Below are 17,245 nucleotides of genomic sequence, written 5' to 3'. Positions count from 1 at the left end.
CGTTCTACATCAGGGGATCAACATGTTTCTCACGACTCCTGTTCCGTGATTCGGGGCCGCCGTGGGTGTTACACGCTGACAGCGTCAATCCCGGCTCCGATGGCAAGCTGATAGTTTCACTCACAAGCCTCCAACGACATGGAATTGGGGATGGATTCATCCAGATTCGTTCAAGTCGCCCTGTGCTCATGAACCCCCTGGCGATCAGTGCCAGGATCCACTAACATCTGCTTGGCGGAAGATCTAGCGGACTGGACTCGAGAAAAAGCCCGATGCTGGTGTTAAACATGGATGGGTTTCGAGTTGAGGGACGCGGCGCTCAGCGCATCGGCATGTGGGAGGGATGACGCGGCTGATGTTTGCCAGGGCGCGTTTCCGTCAGATGTTTCCTTGCTGCTACAACGGCAAGGGGGTTCATCACGAAGCTCTCCGTCGTTGCGCGTTTCAGAATTCGGGGGTGGGATGCTTGTTCTTTGAGTCAGGACGGGGCTCGATTGGTGTTTCGACCGGCTAGCCCAGACCAGGTCCCGGTTTTTCTCTTGTCAAAGGTAAACTAAACTACAACCTCAACTCGACATGGAAGATGCTTTGTGGATATTCGCAATCGATGGTGTGACTGGCACTTGGTCCAAGAGATGGTTCTCTCCTGGATCTTGCATCTCGATGGCGCCATTCTTGACCACCTCTCCTACATTGCTCACTAGCCCAGCTTTCCTGGCACAAAGGGATGTCCCGCGCTCAATCCTCCGTCGACGGCCCATGCCTGTCCGTTAACGTAACTGCTCTCATCACTACCCAGGAAGAGGGCGACCCGGGCAATCTCGTCCGCGTGGCCACCTCTCTTGGTTGGATTCAGCTGCCCAATCTTCTTCTCGTTGCCCCGTGCCCTGGCCGCCTGGTAGACCTCGGCCGTCATGCCCGTTTCGATGAGGCCGGGGCAGATGGCGTTGATGCGCACGCCCGTCCCCGCGAGCTGGAACGATATCGTCTGCGCAAGGGACACTACCGCGGCCTTGGAGGCGGAGTAGGGAGTGGAACCGGCGTTGGAGCGGATGCCGGCGACGGAAGCCGTGCCAATGATGCTGCCTCCAGGCCGGGGCTTCTCGGCAGATGTCTTTTGCATGGCCGGTGCGGCGTGCTTCGCAGCCAGGAAGACGCTGGACGGATTCATTAAGCTGATGCCCGCTGTGGAGCCAAGATGCGAGATGAGACATACCTTAGAGTGTTTGTCTTGAGTATAGACATGAACTCCTCATCTCCAAACTCTGTAAACAATGTAGTCCTGCCGACGACGCCTGCGTTGGCAAAGAAGACATCCAAGCGGCCGTAGCGTCCAATCGCATCTTGGACCACCTCCTTGACCTTTGACTCGTCTGCGGCATCGAAGCGGCGAACGTGGACCTCTACCTTGGGGAATGCGGCGGTGATCTCTTGCTTGTGAGTCTCCAGATGTGTATCATTGAAGTCACAGAGATACAGGGCGCGTGCTCCGCTCTCTGCGTACTGGTGGGCTGTGGCGCGACCGATGCCCAGTGGTGAATTGGCGCCTATGAGATCAGTGTGAGAGATGGGTGGAATATCCAAGAGTTGAACACATACCTGTGATGATGATGACCTTGCCCTCGACGCGTAGCTTGCTGGATCCTGGAGCTACCTTGCTGATTGGAGGGAGGAGCTGATTGCCAATGGCCTCGATGCGCTTCTGAGCTTTGTCCGACATTTTGAGATGATTGAATTACACGCAGTGATACAAGAAAACAAAGATGAACTTATAATGAATAGATTAATGGGGGTTTCATGGCAACTCGGCCCCTCATCGTGACCCCGAGAGCTCTTGGTGAAGCCGGGGAATGTGGGGCGAAGAGGGGGGCCGCCCCGGAGCCGAGGCTCGGGAAATTTGGAGCTGGGGGGAGCTCCGATGTCACGTGTGCCTCTTCCTTCCCCTTTGGTCGTGGACTTGGAAACAACAACCTGAGGCAGTGGAACAACATCTCTCGAGCATCAATAAGCATAGTTGATCATCAGGGATCTGTCGAGTCTCTCGTCCTCCAAGGCAAACGAACCCCTTTCTGCGCGGTCACCCGCGTAAACGCCTGATCCACTCTCGCATGATTGCATCAGATCGGGCTACCGGTAGCCAAATTGTTTGCTTCTCGAGAACTCGTTGATTGCGCGAGACAAGGGACTCTTTCCCGCCTCTCAAGAATTTGGGGCAAGCTACCGTTCCTGTGTCGACGGATCATTTCTTCAGGATGCATCGTCAGCAAACGGGGGAGGAGGAGGCCTCAGCGAGGCTAATGCATGACGGGTCGCAGGTCGTCGGTATCGGTCCTTTGAGGACGACGTGACACTTGGTCAAGGAGATGATGCCTTGTTGCGGAAGTGTGTAATCCGTCATCTCGGGAGTCTACCAAACGCGCACATCAGACGAGGACGGGAAGGAATAGTTGTGTCTTCGGAACAATCCCAAGCTCGTGTACGATGTGACGACGACCCGTTTGCGCCTATCACAGAGTCATCACCAAGGTGACGAGGAGCAACAGATGTGGTGCCGAAATTATCTGGTGCTTGACTCGTCGCCATTTTCGGATGCTTGAAACTTCTGGGGATGGAACAATCCGAAGCATGACGTCGATGATTCCCTCCAAGATGACCAGGTTAATGCTTCTCATGGGCAACTCTGTGGTTCGCTGTCCCATGCCAGGATGTGTATCGTCCCGTTGACCGACCTTAGGCCTTGCACTAAAATACGAGGTTGCGCAACCCAATTCGACCGGCTGCGGTATTCTGGGCTGTCAGACTGTCCCTGAGCTGGACCTCAACCTGGATCCAGCATCGGCCAATCGCTCTCGCGGGTCCGTTTGTTACATGACAAGAGGCTTCTATTTGGGGCCATTGCCCAGACTCGAGCACTCAAAGACACTCCCACGTGAGTTCTACCGAGTTCTGCCGTGAGAGGTCGATGGCGTTCGTCCCCTGTCCACCCCTGCCGCGGAGGTGTCGTTGCACAGCTCTCAGGCGGCATGTCAAGCCATTCATTTATCAGCAAGTGATTGCGCGCACGTTGTCGACTGTTGTTGAACCGGCTGTGCTGAACCAGCCTCAGCGTTGGATGCCATGCATCCTGATGCACCTGCCATGTCACTACGCTGGGTGAGGAGGTGTCTCTGGTCTTCACCGCAAAGTGCGCTGCAGCTTTTCGACGAACAAACATGCACGGACAAAACAATTGTCTCTGAGTATTGGTTCAGGGTAGCAGCAGGAAAGAAAGGGGCTGGCGAGGTCAGAGCAGAGGAGAGAACTGCACGATACCGTCTGGGCTGACCGGCGACCAAGGCACGCGTGCGAGAGCCTCAAGATGCAACTGGCTGGGATAAGCTTCCAAATGACGGCATTAAATCAGCCGTCTCTTGGCTCATTCTCACCGCAATCCTGCAGCCCATGACGCGCATTATCAACTCAGCTTCAGGCGCGGGAAGCATGGCGGGGAAGGCCTCTTTGTGTAACCACACGACGCCAAACGCAACGCAACGGGATGGGCCCAGCCTCGAGAGAGAAGAGCAAACAAAGCATGGAATGACATGATGACCCTCGAAAGACGAATGAGGCTCAATGGGAGCAAAACGGAATGCGCCAGGCTCAAATGCCTGCCTGCTTGCCTCAAGTCAGGTTCTGCAAGATTTGCCGGCAAGCTGCACAGGACGAGACAATGCTCAGAGTTTTCCTACCCCAGCCCTAGCAATTGCGCTGAACACTGTTCGCGAAAGGGCTATTGCTATTGGTTACCAGGCTGCAGGACCCCGGTCGACTGCTCGCTTGACCTGCCAAACAATGGCCATGGGAGTCTTGGGCATGCGACACAACGAGTGGGAAGTCGGGGGAGAAGAAGGCCTTTGTCAGGCACCCCCATTGTGCGAGGGCTCTGAGGAACCACTGGGGAAATACCCCATCGGGAAGAGTCTCTTAGCTGGTGTTGCTTGTTGGTTGATATGCCAGCACAGAGACAGACAGACAAGGCAGTTTCTCTAAACACCATAGAAGTGACATGCTGTCGGCTCACCTTGCCTACTACTGTATCAACTTTGACAATGTATGACGGATATGTCTGGCCAGAAGAGTGCAAACCCATCGTGGCAGCCACACCTACCGACTCCCGTTCGGCCATGGCTACTCGCAACGAGGCGTACTGATTGCGCGTTGCAAAAGACAAACGGCATCAGAGGCCTCGAAAGGCTGACCCGCCATAGGCAAATTGCCCGCCTCGTCGCTGCAGCCTCTCGGGACTACGCAGGGCGGCTCGTTCTGAAGCCCGCCATGGACGCTTCCATGCAGGCAGCCCCCTCCCCTTCAGCAACCCGTGGGCATCCGCGTCGTCGCTGGAAGGCTCCTGGAAGGAGAAGAAGGCCATTCCATCACCAATACCATACGAGGCTATTCTCGTCGGACGGGGGTAACCGCAGGGGGGCGGTGTAACGCCCTACGGCCGGTGGCAACGGACACACCAGCCTGATCTTGTCCATGCTGCCGGTCCTGCCGTGGGAACCATCACTGCTTGTGCTTCTGCTTGGTGCGTCTGGACTCACGAACAGGAAGAAGGGGGGGGCAGAAGAGAGCGGTGTTGGTGGGTGAAGACCGTTTATCAAAACGAACCCATCTTGAGCCCTCCCCCCATCCCTCTTGCAGCGTCCCGTCTTTTCTGTTTGCTGTTTCCATCCCACCCTTCTCCGTTCACATTACTCCGGTTACTGTTCGTCCCGGCTTTCTTGCTCTGTCGTTTCGAGTTGCCAAACTCATATCTGGCTGAAACCCTCCTATCCATATTGCCTTCCCTCGAAGAGCATGTTCGGCCCGAACCATCACTCTTCTTTATCTGCCTCTTGAATCACATCCATGGCACGCCAGGCTTCGAGTCGACTCCGGAAGAGAGGCTGCAGCAGCGGCCATGGCTGGGGCTTCATCGCAGCCGACGTCGAGGATCCGCCGCAATGCATCGCCATGTGCAGGGAGAGGTTCCTGCGGGAGCTGTTGCCCAAGGATGAGACATTCGAGCGAGCGTGCGAGGCGCTGGGGGACAGGGGCGAGCAGCAGCACCGGTCCTTCAGGGCTCTCTACTGCTGCGACTCTCAGCTCTGTGGCGTCGACAACCTCGGCGAGCGTGGGAGAGACCGTATGTGCGACACTAGAAGGTCTGAGGGCACGAGGTGCTGATGAGCAACTAGCCAATGTGAATTGGTTCATCAACGCCTGCCAGGAGTAAGATATCTCTTCTATTTGGGACTATGAGTGAGCTGAGGCTGACATTGCTATCAGGATCGGCTATCACTCGATAGTTGACCCAGGTCCTCCAGACGTAGACTACGTTTGCGATCCTGAGTCTACTCATGGAAGTGATGTTCATTGTCACAAGGCTCAGTCAGCGGATAGGGCCGAGGATGAAGCATTCGAGAGTGTATCGAGCACATCTCAGGCACCTGCATCAGAGGATGCCACGTCGAAAAGGTCCACGGCGTCAGAGACTTCAACATCAGCACCGGTACAGAGCTCAATGCCCGATACAACATATTCCACTAGTAGTGATCCCTCACTGGTCACCACCTTGAAGCCTTCGAACAAGGAGCAAGACAAGAAGGATGAAACTGGACTTCCTCTGGGCGTCAAGATCACTATAGCCATCCTGTCTGTTGTTATTCTTGCAGCTGTCATTGTCCTTGTCGTATGTCTTCTTCGAAGGAGAAAGTCCCGCCGAAACGACATCCGCAGACTCATCAAGCACCCAACATCACCTCCCCCTGCAGACTCCCCTACTCCCCTCGTCTCGCCGACTCTCTCTCACACCGACGCAGATGGCGTGCCCCTGACACCGCCAGCGCGACTCAGGGAGCGCAAGTTCCTCCCTACGCTCAGCGAGCCAAGCCTATCGCCGACCAGTAGTAGGCATCGAGATCGGTCTGGGTTTCCCGCGTCCCCTCTCTGCCCGCCTACCAGTAGCAACTTGACGCCAAGGCATGAGAGGACACCCAAGATCTACAGTGCGGACCAAGTTCCGCCTGTCCCTATGATTGCCATGACGGCGCCAGAAGGGGGACAGAACGACGGCTCGGCCAGTTTTAGCGGCGTCACTCCTCCCGCTTCTGTTCAAAAGATGCCCGGTCATGGCAACGGCTCTCCGCCACGACCGCCACGATCCCGTGATGGACTGTTCAAGATACTCGTCAGTCCAGGACCGCCGCCGACCAGGGCACTTCCATCCACGCCCCCTAACCGACCATCGACGCCTACCAAACCCCTATCCAGTCCGCCGCGAAAGGGGGCGACAGTCTGTCCTCCTGTCCAGCAACTGGCGAAAGATATTGTGCTCTCACCAGAGGCAAGGGAGCTTCGCGACATGACGGACAGTTACGCCAAAGACGCCGGGAGGCACAGCGGGGGAAGCTGGAGCGGCATTGCTGGGTTGTCGCTCGTCAAGGGGAGGAGTGTGAGTAGCCCAGTGATGGAGGAGGCAGATCTTGAGAGGCTAGGAGGGAGATACTAGAGGGTGAAAAGGAGTGTAGGGGGAGATGAAAAGCAATCTTGGCCTCATACATGAATGTGCATGTATCTGATAGTAGGGTGGAAAGGATCACAGTGATGATGAGTGTGTACATGGCATGATGAGACGTCATGGATGTATCGTTACGAGTGTGTTTGACGAGTTTACAGTATAATTACCCCTTAGGCTTGTAGTGTGTAGCATGTCTTTAAAACTTGTATTCATTTGTCTACATGGATGTCTCTTTAAATGCCCAGCTCCTTCAGCGACTTGACCAAGTCAATGGCACTCTCGTCAACCTTGATCCAGTCGATGCCCAGAATCTTGTTGGTCTCGTCAACGTTGTACTTGAAGATCTGGTCCTTTGGCGGTAACTCGCCCCCCTTGACCTCGGGCCCAGGCAGCTTGTCTGCAAACTCGGGAAAGTTGCGCTGCACAGCGTCGACAAACTCGCGGTGGGAGAACCAGCCGGCTGTGGCAAAGAGTCGCTTACCACCAGCTTCGGAGTTCTCTAGACCGCGGACGTGGGCGCGGGCGGCATCTCGGACGTCGATCCAGAGGGGCACGGGTGTGCATGGGGGGATACTATCCTTCCAACCGCCGCGGAGCAGGCTGACGACACGTTCGTTGGATGTGTTGATGCTCTCCAGAGTAGCGAGATGCTTGGAGACAGGACCGAGGACGAGAGGCGGACACACAGTCACCAGATCAAAAGAAGGCTTCTCGGTAGCGACAAAGTCCCAGGCCGCACGCTCGGCGAGAGTCTTTGAGGCGCGGTAAGCAGTCGCAGGGGATCGCGAGATGTCGTTGACGGTGACTGGGTTCCAGCTCGCCTCGGAAAAGGTGGTTGAAGGGTCAGTAAACTTGTCTTCGTCTAGGATTGAGGCAAACGACGACGTGATGACGACACGCTTCACAGACGGTGCCGAGGCGTGAAGGGCCTTGAGAATACCCGTCGTGCCAATAACAGCGGGATCAACCAGATCCTTCTTGGGATCAGCTACATCATATCAGCTCGTGCCTCATTCTACTAGTTGAAGATTACTCACTGATATTGAAGTGAAAGGGGCTCGCAGTGTGCAACACGGCATCGATGCCAGGCGTCTTGGCCACCTCGTCAAAAGCCCCCGGCTGAGCAATGTCCGGCACGATGACCACCTCGAGCTTGCCGTCGGCGGCCTCTCCCGGGTGGGCGTCGCGGATCTTTTGGGCCTTGGCCTCGGAGCGGACGGTGGTGACGACGGTGTAGTCCTTTTCGAGAAGCTGGTCGAGGATGTGGGCTGTGAGATGAATTAGGAGAGGTTCACGTGAGATATAGTTATATCTCTCTTTGAAAGGTTTGATGGAGATGCTGAGTATCACGTACCGGCAATAAAGCCTGAGCCACCTGAACACATGTTAGCATCATGGAAATCATCTGTTAGGCAACTTGACTTACCAGTGAGTAGAACCTTGGTCATGATGGGAATAGTCTTGTCGAGTCTTTTATCCAGCCTAATCTTTATCGTCCAATGTTTCTAAATGACCAACAGTCTATCAATTGAGTATATCCTGACTTGTTCAAGCTCTTTCCTGGCGTCAATCCAAGGTTGAGTTGGCGAGTGAGTGAAGGAGGGGGTTTATAGGTAAGCAATGGAATGCTTGCCCCGCATTCGTCATTCGAGCTGGCAAAGACGGTTGCTTCGGAATCCCCCACTGCTCTTGCCTCTTTTCCTCCTGCTATTTCCTTCTTATCGGCTTCTATTCACGGCATATATCTTTTGATAGGTATCTTAGGTAAACATTACACTTGGACTAAACAGGCAATAGGAGATGGTTAGGCCTCATGTCACGGAAAGGGCGTCTTCATATCTCGCTCGTATCCTTCACAATCAGACGTCACAGGCTCTGCATTATACAAAGTAAAATTACAATTGAGGCATATAATCGAGAGGGATTGTCCATACTACACGGGCCTATGCCAAAGATTCGCATCCTGCATTAGGGCTGCTTGCTCATGGCTATCGCCTCATCATGGCCGCCCAACTTCCAACTCGATGTGCAAATCGCTGTCCCTCCTCCTCATAGAAAATCATTCGCTGGGCGCCCATTTATTAGGCCAAATTGCCCTCGCTTCATGAATCCCACTCTCGGATATGTCTCGCGAGCGCAATCCACCCAATTCCATTCTATGCTCGCCATGAACACATGTCCTCGAGTTGGATCGCCGCTCGTTTCTTTTTGCGTGTTTGCCCATCTACTATCGTGGTGCAAACTCGCCAGGGCCGTCATCTCTCTCCTCGGCCCTGACATGCTGTAGGTTGCTGATTAAACCTCTCAGCTGTTGGTATCGGATGTCTCCGCCGCCGCTGGGGGTGCCGGTGTCTCCGGAGGTTGAGGTTGGCCAACACCGCCCAGGCCTGGGGGTGTAGGGGTTTCTTGTGGGATGGGTAACGTCAGGGGTCCCTTGGGTACCACCACCCGGCCGGGGAGGGACTCGCCCCGTATCACCTTCTCCACCTCAGACTTGTCCAGCGTCTCGTACTTAACCAGAGCCTTGGCCAACAAGTCCAGTTCCTTTCGCTTCTCTGTGAGCAGGTGTCTGACATCCTCGTATGACTTTCTCAATGTCTTTTGGACCTCGCCCTCAATCGCAGCCTTGGTCGCTGAGCTGAGATTCTCGTATCTCCTGCCATATTCGACAGGGCCTAGAGCGCTCGACATGCCAAAGAGGGTCACCATCATGAAGCTGAGATCGGTCGCTCGCTCCAAATCCTACAGGCCCAGAGTTAGTTCAACGCATTCAAAAGACTGACAGTAAGGTCTTACCGATGAGACACCCGACGTGACCTTGTCGTCACCATATCGCATCTCCTCAGCCATCTTGCCTCCGAGCAACACTCGGATGTTGGACATGTATTCGGCAGCAGTGTAAGAGTACTTGTCCATCTGAGGAAGCTGTGCTGTGTGACCCAGAGAAGGACCCTTGGGGAGAATCGTGACCTTGTACAGGGTGCTGGAGCTTTCCTTGTCAAAGAGCTGAACAAGAGCGTGACCGGCCTCATGGTACGCCGTCATTTCCTTTTCCTTTTCCGTGACAACCATCGACTTGCGCTCGGAACCCATTGTCACACGGTCAAATGCCCAGTCCATGTCCTGCTTCGAAACCATCGTGGCTTTGGCTCGGCTTGCTCGGAGAGCCGCAACATTGAGCATGTTCTCAAGCTCAGCACCGGATCGGCCGGGGCAGCGGGCAGCGATAGCCTCCAGGTCAACGTCAGGAGAAACCTTGATCTTCTTCGCGTGGTGCTTGAGAATCGCAATTCGGCCACGAACATCGGGAAGTTCAACATTGACATGACGGTCAAAACGTCCGGGGCGAGTAAGGGCCTTGTCGAGCATCGTGGGCAGGTTGGTGGCTCCAATGATGATAATCTTGGTTTCCTGGTCAAATCCATCCAGTTCGGTGAGCAGCTGGTTCAGAGTTTGCTTGGCGTGAGCCTGATCCCTCGGGTTTCGCTTGCCTCCAATGGCGTCAAGCTCATCAATGAAGACAATGGCGGGAGACTTGGACTTGGCAGCGGTGAAGAGCTCGCGAACTCGCTTGGCTCCGACACCCACAAAGATCTCGTCAAACTCACTACCAGACATGTAGAAGAAGGGAACACCGGCTTCACCAGCAACGGCTCGAGCAAGAAGCGTCTTTCCAGTACCGGGAGGGCCAACCAGCAGAACACCCTTGGGCAACTTGGCACCAAGGTCGCTGAACTTCTCAGGGTTCTTGAGGAACTCGACAACCTCCTGAAGCTCCTCCTTGGCCTCATCGCAGCCGTGGACATCGCTGAATCGGGTGGTTTGCTTTTCGGCCTTGACTTCAGAGTCCTGCTTGGCACCGGGTCCGCGACGGTAAGTGCTGAGCGTCTCAATCACGATCGTGACAGCGGCGAAACAGAGGTAGGTGATGACAACAAAAACAGCGAGAAACTTGAACCAGCGGAAGATGACGGATCGGGTAGACTCCTGAACAATGACGTGAATGGGCTCGCCCTTGCCACCCATGGCGTTGGGGGCGACTCCAGACCCGCCCACAGCAGCGTTGGCAACGGCATGCTCAAAGGTAGGCCACTGGTTGTTTCCGGTAGAGGCCACAGTCGGGTTAGCAGCCGAGGAAGCACTGGCCCCGAGCAGGGCAAGGGCCTTTCGGTAGGCATCGTCAGTTGCGGGGTTGGTTGCGAATCGTCCAGATTGGTATCGCTCAACGAGAATAGCAGGCATGTTGGCTCGGAGTAGAAGTTGGTAGAAAGCATTCTGCGCATTCGCATTGCCAGGGTTTCGGTTGGCAGATTCCTCAAGAGTCGCGAGTTGGTTGCGAGAAATTCCATTAGAAGTTCCAAATCCTCGTCGCTGAGCGTTCAGAGAACCAAAAGTAGAGATACCACGAGAAGATGACAAGATACCGGGGGACGATCGCATAAACGGACGGATGATCGAAGGAGACGACGCAGCGCGGGGTTGAAAGTAAGGATGTCGCAGAATGGGGTTGGACGCCTGGAGGCCTACCCGGCCGAGGCTGGAGATGGTGGTTTGTGCAGTAGTCGGCTTCATCGCATCGATTCCTGCGCGCGAGGCAAGAGAGCCAAAGTTCACTCGTCGAAGAAAGTCGGGGAGCTGGGTTTCGGCAGCCTGCGCCAGCAATTAGCTTAAACTCATGAGCACGCGACCCAGGCTGCGACTTACGTGTTGAGGCTCAGCGACCTTGGTCCTTGCGACAGACTGCTCGACGTTGTCCTTGGATGAGGGAAACCGGCGGGGGAGAGGAGAAGTCGAGCCTCTCCAGGGAACCATGACGGTGTTTGCGATTGAGGGCCATAGTTCCGTGGTGGCTGCTGCCATGTTCTGACGCATTCGTCAGCGCCGTCCGCCGCCATGTCAAATCCGCAAACTCCGCAGGCACTCACCGGCAGCACCATGGCGTTGTAAGCCATGACGAGATGTTTGAGGAGCCTAGTATGCTCTAAAGAATGATGATTCAAGACTATTGATCAAAGAACGGTCGGGTCGGAGCGGTTCGATGACGTCCAGGTAGAGTTTCGGCTGGCTGTCCTGTCGGTTGCAATGTTTAAACGGCTTCCGGGACAGGCAGGTGGGACGTGGGCTTGGTATCGTACGTCTGATGAAAGACACGAGAAGAATAATCTACCGGGCCGTACTCATCGTGATGAATTGCGCACAGCCATCATCGGTAAGTCGGTTGGTAATTGTTGGGGAGTCTGGTTTGCTTGCCACTCTCGTCCGCAGTTCGGCATCACGAGGCGACCTTTCCCATTCTGGGCTGTCGCTGAGTCATCTCCGCTCGGCCGCCAGATGTTCCGACCGCCGATTCCGGTGAGGTCATCTGAGGCTGTTGCCATTGGATTGGTCTGGGTTCACAACTGAACCCCTGTTTGATTCCAGAATGGTCTATTGCCATTGAGTTGAGTGTAAGTCGGAGGCATAGTGTTATTATCAGAGGGACAGACATACAACAACTCGCCGAAACGCTCGCTGAGAAAACTCAAGATTGCAAGGGCCAAACATCAAACTACGTGTTGTATATATGGTAGCTGTCTTCCCCTCTACTGCGCTCTGTGCAGCAAATTACCAAAAACCCAGGCCTCGTCTCGTGTGAACGCTCAACTCTTTTTGTTCCTCCACGTTCCTGTCTTTCCTTCCATTCCATCCATCGTCACTCATGATCGCGTCCGTGAATCCAAGCTCGACATGCCGTTGTCAGCGCTGAAGAAGTGGTCTTCTAGATGGCCCCGAATCCCTCCAATACACCCCAGCCTTGCCGCCACCCGCCCTGTCGCCCGCCCACCCTCTGTCGGGGAATAAACTGTACGCCTGATCCAACATCGACACAACTTTTTGGAGGGTATCAGCGTCATCTCATGCCAGAACGGCAAGAACTTGAAATGCAAATCAACTCAAACAAACTGCAACACACTGTGAAGACATGCCTAAGAACAGCAAAGATCCCAGAGAACCATTAGGTAGTAAGGCTGAGTTGATGGGAAACAACCCATCGTATGTGACTCAGACATCACACTTGCTGCGCTCAAACAGAAAAAGAATAAAAATCGCAAAAAGGGGTGAAGAGTAGCCCGTGAGTTCGCTCAGGATATGAGGCTAGACTAGAACGCCAATAGATGCTCTCGCGTTGGGTATAGTATCTTTCATGCGGTCTAGGGGAAATGCCAATGGACTTTGTTCAACAGGCTCTGAAGCCCGTTCATGTCAGGTCCTAAAAGTCCTGGTGGGTATATTCTCTTCAAAAGAACAAGAATCAAATCAATGATAGGGGAATCGTTGCGTGGTCCAGCCCGGGTATGATTATGGTGTTACAAGTTATCGTCGTGAACAAAACGACGATCTGGAGCATGGTCATCCAAGGGAATATTCGTTAAACATGAAACGGTCTCGAAGCTTGAGTCGATCACAGGCTCGCGAGCCTGCTGCTTGGTAGCTGCATTGTCGGGTCATCGAACTCGATCTTCGGTCCGTAGAGATCGTAAACCCCAGTTCCGTAAGCCGGCAACTGTCCAATAGTCGTGACCTCGATCGGCGGGTCGTAATGAGCCCACTGCTCCTGTTGTGGCTGAGCAGGTGGTTGAGGATAGTGGTCAGCAGGTGGAGCCTGAATCTGCGGTGCTTGGGAAGTCACAGGTGGCTGAGACTGGCTCATGGGATGTTGGATAGGTTGGTGGTACTGGATTATAGCCGGCTGAGAATCCGCCGCGCTATAGGCTGGTGGGTTTCCAGGTTGATGCGCATAGAAGCCCTCCGGGATCATTGGGCTAGGAACCGAGGTGGCAGAGAAGGCGCTGGGGCTGCTCTGAATCGAGGTTGCAATTCCTGAGGCCGGATATGGTATGTCCATGGGAGGTCGCTCCACCTGCTGAGGGAGTTGATAATGAGACTGAACGGCACTCGTCATGGTGGCAACGCCGGGGTTTCCTTGCTCAGTTACATAGTACGCCTGGCGTGGCATATTCGTGGGTCGATGAACCATCTGCACGCCCGCATGATGGTCAGGCATGGGCGGTCCATGAAACTCGTGGGGAACGTTAGGAGGAAGGCCTTGTCGGCCGCCGTACTGCTGCTGAAGATGCTGCCCATGGACTTGCTGCTCAAAGTCGGCATAAGAAGCCGAGCGATGCAATGAACCGTGCGGGATGCCTTGGTTCATGGGAACCATATCCTGAGGGGACCAGGTCATCCCAGAGTGCTGCGGAGTGGACGGGGGCTCGTCATCATCGGAGTCCGAGGAGCAATCGTCCAGGATATCGTTGGGGTTCATTCCTTGTTGGTGCGATCGACGTTGGTGCTTGACCATTGTCGTCTTTCTGCAGAAGCTGGAATGCGAGTTAGCAAAGGGAATCAAAGACATCCGTGTCTTAACCTGCCTCTTGGAGCATCCGTCGTGGGCACACTTGTAAGGGCGCTTTCCAGTGTGAATCCTTCGATGACGGGCAAGACTCGAAGACTGTTATGGCCAGTTAGCGTGATTAAGGTGTAAGCTCTAATTATACGTACATCTGAGAATCGTTTCCCGCATCCAATGTGCTGACACTGGTGTGGCTTCTCTCCAGTGTGAGTTCGGATGTGAACGGTCAAGGCACTCCGTTGAATGAAGCTCTTCCCGCAGCCGGGGATAGAGCACGAATAAGGTCGCTCATTGGTATGTATCCGGTAGTGTCTCTGCAAATCGGATTTGCGATTAAAGCTCTGGCGACAAGTGTTAGCTTGGTCGAATATGAGTCTCAGGGCGTGCTCAAGTACTTTAGTGCATGATTGCCAATCGCACTGAAAGGGACGAGCGGTAGGCTCGTTTTCAACCAGTTCCATCAGCTCCATGTTGTCTTCGTGGTGGTCTCGGTGATGACGAGGGGCGTTGCGCCGATGATGTCGGTGGTTGTTGGGTACAGTAATGCAAGCCACCACCTAATCACAGCATGCTAAGATTAGCTGGCTCGGCGAGGAATTGTTGCAGTTTCCGAAAGGATATCAAGTCTTGTTCGGATCTGGAGATAGAGTCACAACCAAATAGTTGACTCTTAGGCGAAATTAAAAGCACGATTAGCGCGAGAGTGAGGTAGGGTGGTGGTGGTGGTGGTAGAATAGCAGTCTAGTTGAGTACTCCAAAAGATGAGAATCAAGACTAAACGATTATCCAAGGACTATGCGCCAAGTGGTTCGCAAGTGAAGGATTCTTCTGTATATCGAGTTTCGGTGGCGTGTCCAACGTGTGACTGAAGATATGAAAGAGGCAGATGGGGAGGAGACGCAAAGCGCGGGAACTGGCAGCTCAACTTAATAAGGCGTGTTAATGCAGGCAGATCCAGGCCTAGTGGATCGGGAAGAGATTTGGCTGGGGCCGGGGAAAGGATCGGAAGAGGTGCTGAGCCTTGCGCGTGGTCCGAGCTGGTACTCCTGTCCAGGTCCAGGTTGTTCCAGACGAAGGATCGGGGGACTCCGCAACGAAAAACACAGACAGATGAAGACCTCGTAGATCAGCTGGGGTCGGTTGGGAGATACGAGAGGGCGATGTCTGCGGCGGCAACCGTGTTGATGTGAAGCGAGCCACAGTTCGTTCTATACGACTGTGTTATGTCCTTGTAGGCGAGTCGGCTGTTGTCTCGAGGACGATTGGGTTGATAGAGCTAAGGAGTGTGTGGTCGAACCGGAGTATGGAGATGTTGAACAGAAATAGCTCTGCCTTGGGTCTATAAGACACAATCGCTGGGAGCAAGAGTCTTATGTGACGGCAACTCGGTAGGGACGAAGCCGAGGTCAAAGATAGAAACAAAGATTGGGGTTTGAGATGGACAAGAAGCTGACGCGGTATGCGCCAAGTGAACAGGGCCTTGCCCAGAAAATGAGATTGGCCAAACGAGATGTTATGAGTTCGAGAGGTTGAGATGGGTAGGTCTGGCTCAAGTCAGGTGTGGTGTCTAGCTGAGGCGAGTCGAGTCAGGTATCCGGACTGCGAGACGGGGGGTCGGCGAGATATCAATAAACGGCCAGCTTGCTCTGGGCTTGGGACGAGACGAGGTCCCGCTGGGTAAGGGCAGTGGAGAGAGCGCTTTGATAGCAGCAGCAGCAGCCCAGGACCAGGACCATGCAGATGCCAAACGACAAAGTGGACGGGGGAGGTGAAAGACAAGACCAGGCGGCGAGCAGCGAACGCCCTCGATGTCGCAAATCGCACTTAGTTATAGGTGTGCGGCGAGCATGGCATGGCATGCACCGGGACCAGCAAGGAACCACGCAGGAGATCAAGAAGAACCAAGGGGCCCCTGCAATGGCGGGCGTCAGTGGGGCTCATTCGGCAACGGGGGGGAGGGGGGACAAGATGGTCATGGGCGAGGATTTGGGGAGATGGAGGAGGGAGAGAGGGAAGTTTGAGCGAGAGGGAGGGAGGCTGATGGAGAAACAGGTGAGTGAGATGAAGAGATGCATCAGGGGCCAGGAAACGATATGTGGGCATGGATCCATGGGATGGGATGGACGGGCAGGATGGAGAACGGGGCGGGCACTAACAACGGACTGAGACGAGGAGGTATTGAACATATCGATGGCGGCGTAAAGTGCCCGGGTGAGCTAAGAGCTGGAGTAGGTAGGTAGTGCGTCAAGACGTATGGGCGAGAGTACGAAGCGATGGTCCAAGGTGGTGTAGTGCGGGCCACGATAGTGTGAGCGAGACCAGTGGTGTCTTGTTTAGGTGTTAGGGGCCGCCCCATCACCGCGAGCGCTGCGGCGCAACCATTGGGCGTTTCCAATGATAGCACCAAGCAAGTTAAAGCACGCAGCGCAGAGGGGAAATTTTTTTTGGGCAGAGACACAGTGCGTTTGCCGACGACGTTGAGACCGGGACAGGGGACCAGGAGCCGAGGAGCCTAATGGCGTCGAGGGTGGTGTCGAGCGAGCGAACGAGGGTGCCAAGGGAAGGGTGTCGACGGACGACGAAGACGACCTACGACGAGACGAGGGCGTCTTGCAAGGCAAGGGATCAATTAGCGGATCCCGCCAAGTGCGCGTAGGTGATGCGTAGAAGGCTGAGAAGACGAGCCGACTGCATGCATCAGATGTGCGCTAGCTAGCTCATGACGGGAGGACAAGAGATTTGAAGAGAACGGACGAGAAAAGAAGCACGACGGTTGAGCCATCTTGCTTCCCCGGCGCGACCACCAGAGGAGAAGCAGAGAGCACCTCACTTCTAAACAGACAGACGATGAGGCGGCGGCGGCGATCCGCTTTTGCCCCAAAGTGCCCGCAGAATCCACCGTCTTGATGCCTGTTGGAAGCTGTCTCCTGCCCGTCCTGCGTCTGCTGGCTGCGTCTGTCTGCGGTGCAGAGTGAGGTATTAGCTGGGGGAGAGAGATCCAGCCAGCCCTCGCGAGGGTGGGCGTGCAAGATGCGCTCTCTCACTCTCTCACTCTCATCAATGGGCGTGTGAAAATGTGGAGTTGTGGGTGTGAACGAGCGGACTTGGGATAGCGTCGGGGCTGGGGTGAGGTTGAGCGCGCCAACGCCAAGTGGGGATGGACTTTTCCATGGATCCACGGGCGCCTCAGCCATGGCGCGCGGTACGTACCGTAGGTTGTGCTTTTTTGGAGATGGCCCATGATGGGACCAGTTCACCGGAGCCCAGGGCAGGGCAGGGCAGGGCGGCCCAGAGCCGATGAGAGACTGCAC

At 54.9% G+C, this 17,245-nt stretch overlaps 5 protein-coding genes across 5 annotated transcripts; 1 reads left to right on the top strand and 4 right to left on the bottom strand.

Annotated features, from left to right (window-relative positions):
- Positions 1 to 700: 700 nt before the first annotated feature.
- On the bottom strand, positions 701 to 1,720 carry NCS57_00034700 (uncharacterized protein; the record flags this gene model as incomplete). Its single annotated transcript, XM_053050434.1, has 3 exons — positions 701 to 1,157; positions 1,217 to 1,547; positions 1,600 to 1,720. 3 exons carry the CDS (start codon positions 1,718 to 1,720, stop codon positions 701 to 703), a joined length of 909 nt encoding a protein of 302 aa, XP_052918949.1.
- A 3,170-nt stretch (positions 1,721 to 4,890) lies between these two features.
- On the top strand, positions 4,891 to 6,532 carry NCS57_00034600 (uncharacterized protein; the record flags this gene model as incomplete). Its single annotated transcript, XM_053050433.1, has 3 exons — positions 4,891 to 5,167; positions 5,220 to 5,253; positions 5,311 to 6,532. The coding sequence occupies 3 exons, from the start codon at positions 4,891 to 4,893 to the stop codon at positions 6,530 to 6,532; spliced, it is 1,533 nt and encodes a 510-aa protein (XP_052918948.1).
- A 242-nt stretch (positions 6,533 to 6,774) lies between these two features.
- On the bottom strand, positions 6,775 to 7,989 carry NCS57_00034500 (Epimerase domain-containing protein; the record flags this gene model as incomplete). The annotated part of the gene is made up of 4 exons (XM_053050432.1): positions 6,775 to 7,529; positions 7,579 to 7,809; positions 7,896 to 7,916; positions 7,968 to 7,989. 4 exons carry the CDS (start codon positions 7,987 to 7,989, stop codon positions 6,775 to 6,777), a joined length of 1,029 nt encoding a protein of 342 aa, XP_052918947.1.
- Positions 7,990 to 8,845: 856 nt separating this feature from the next.
- NCS57_00034400 (uncharacterized protein) lies at positions 8,846 to 11,493 on the bottom strand (the record flags this gene model as incomplete). The annotated part of the gene is made up of 4 exons (XM_053050431.1): positions 8,846 to 9,283; positions 9,338 to 11,191; positions 11,246 to 11,404; positions 11,467 to 11,493. The coding sequence occupies 4 exons, from the start codon at positions 11,491 to 11,493 to the stop codon at positions 8,846 to 8,848; spliced, it is 2,478 nt and encodes an 825-aa protein (XP_052918946.1).
- Positions 11,494 to 12,983: 1,490 nt separating this feature from the next.
- NCS57_00034300 (uncharacterized protein) lies at positions 12,984 to 14,404 on the bottom strand (the record flags this gene model as incomplete). The annotated part of the gene is made up of 2 exons (XM_053050430.1): positions 12,984 to 14,033; positions 14,084 to 14,404. The coding sequence occupies 2 exons, from the start codon at positions 14,402 to 14,404 to the stop codon at positions 12,984 to 12,986; spliced, it is 1,371 nt and encodes a 456-aa protein (XP_052918945.1).
- Positions 14,405 to 17,245: the final 2,841 nt, after the last annotated feature.

This window comes from Fusarium keratoplasticum, chromosome 1, assembly GCF_025433545.1.
Source record: "Fusarium keratoplasticum isolate Fu6.1 chromosome 1, whole genome shotgun sequence".
Taxonomy (NCBI): Eukaryota; Fungi; Ascomycota; class Sordariomycetes; order Hypocreales; family Nectriaceae; genus Fusarium; species Fusarium keratoplasticum.
Note: the sequence above shows the minus strand (reverse complement) of the source record. Positions and strands in the feature narration are given on the sequence as shown.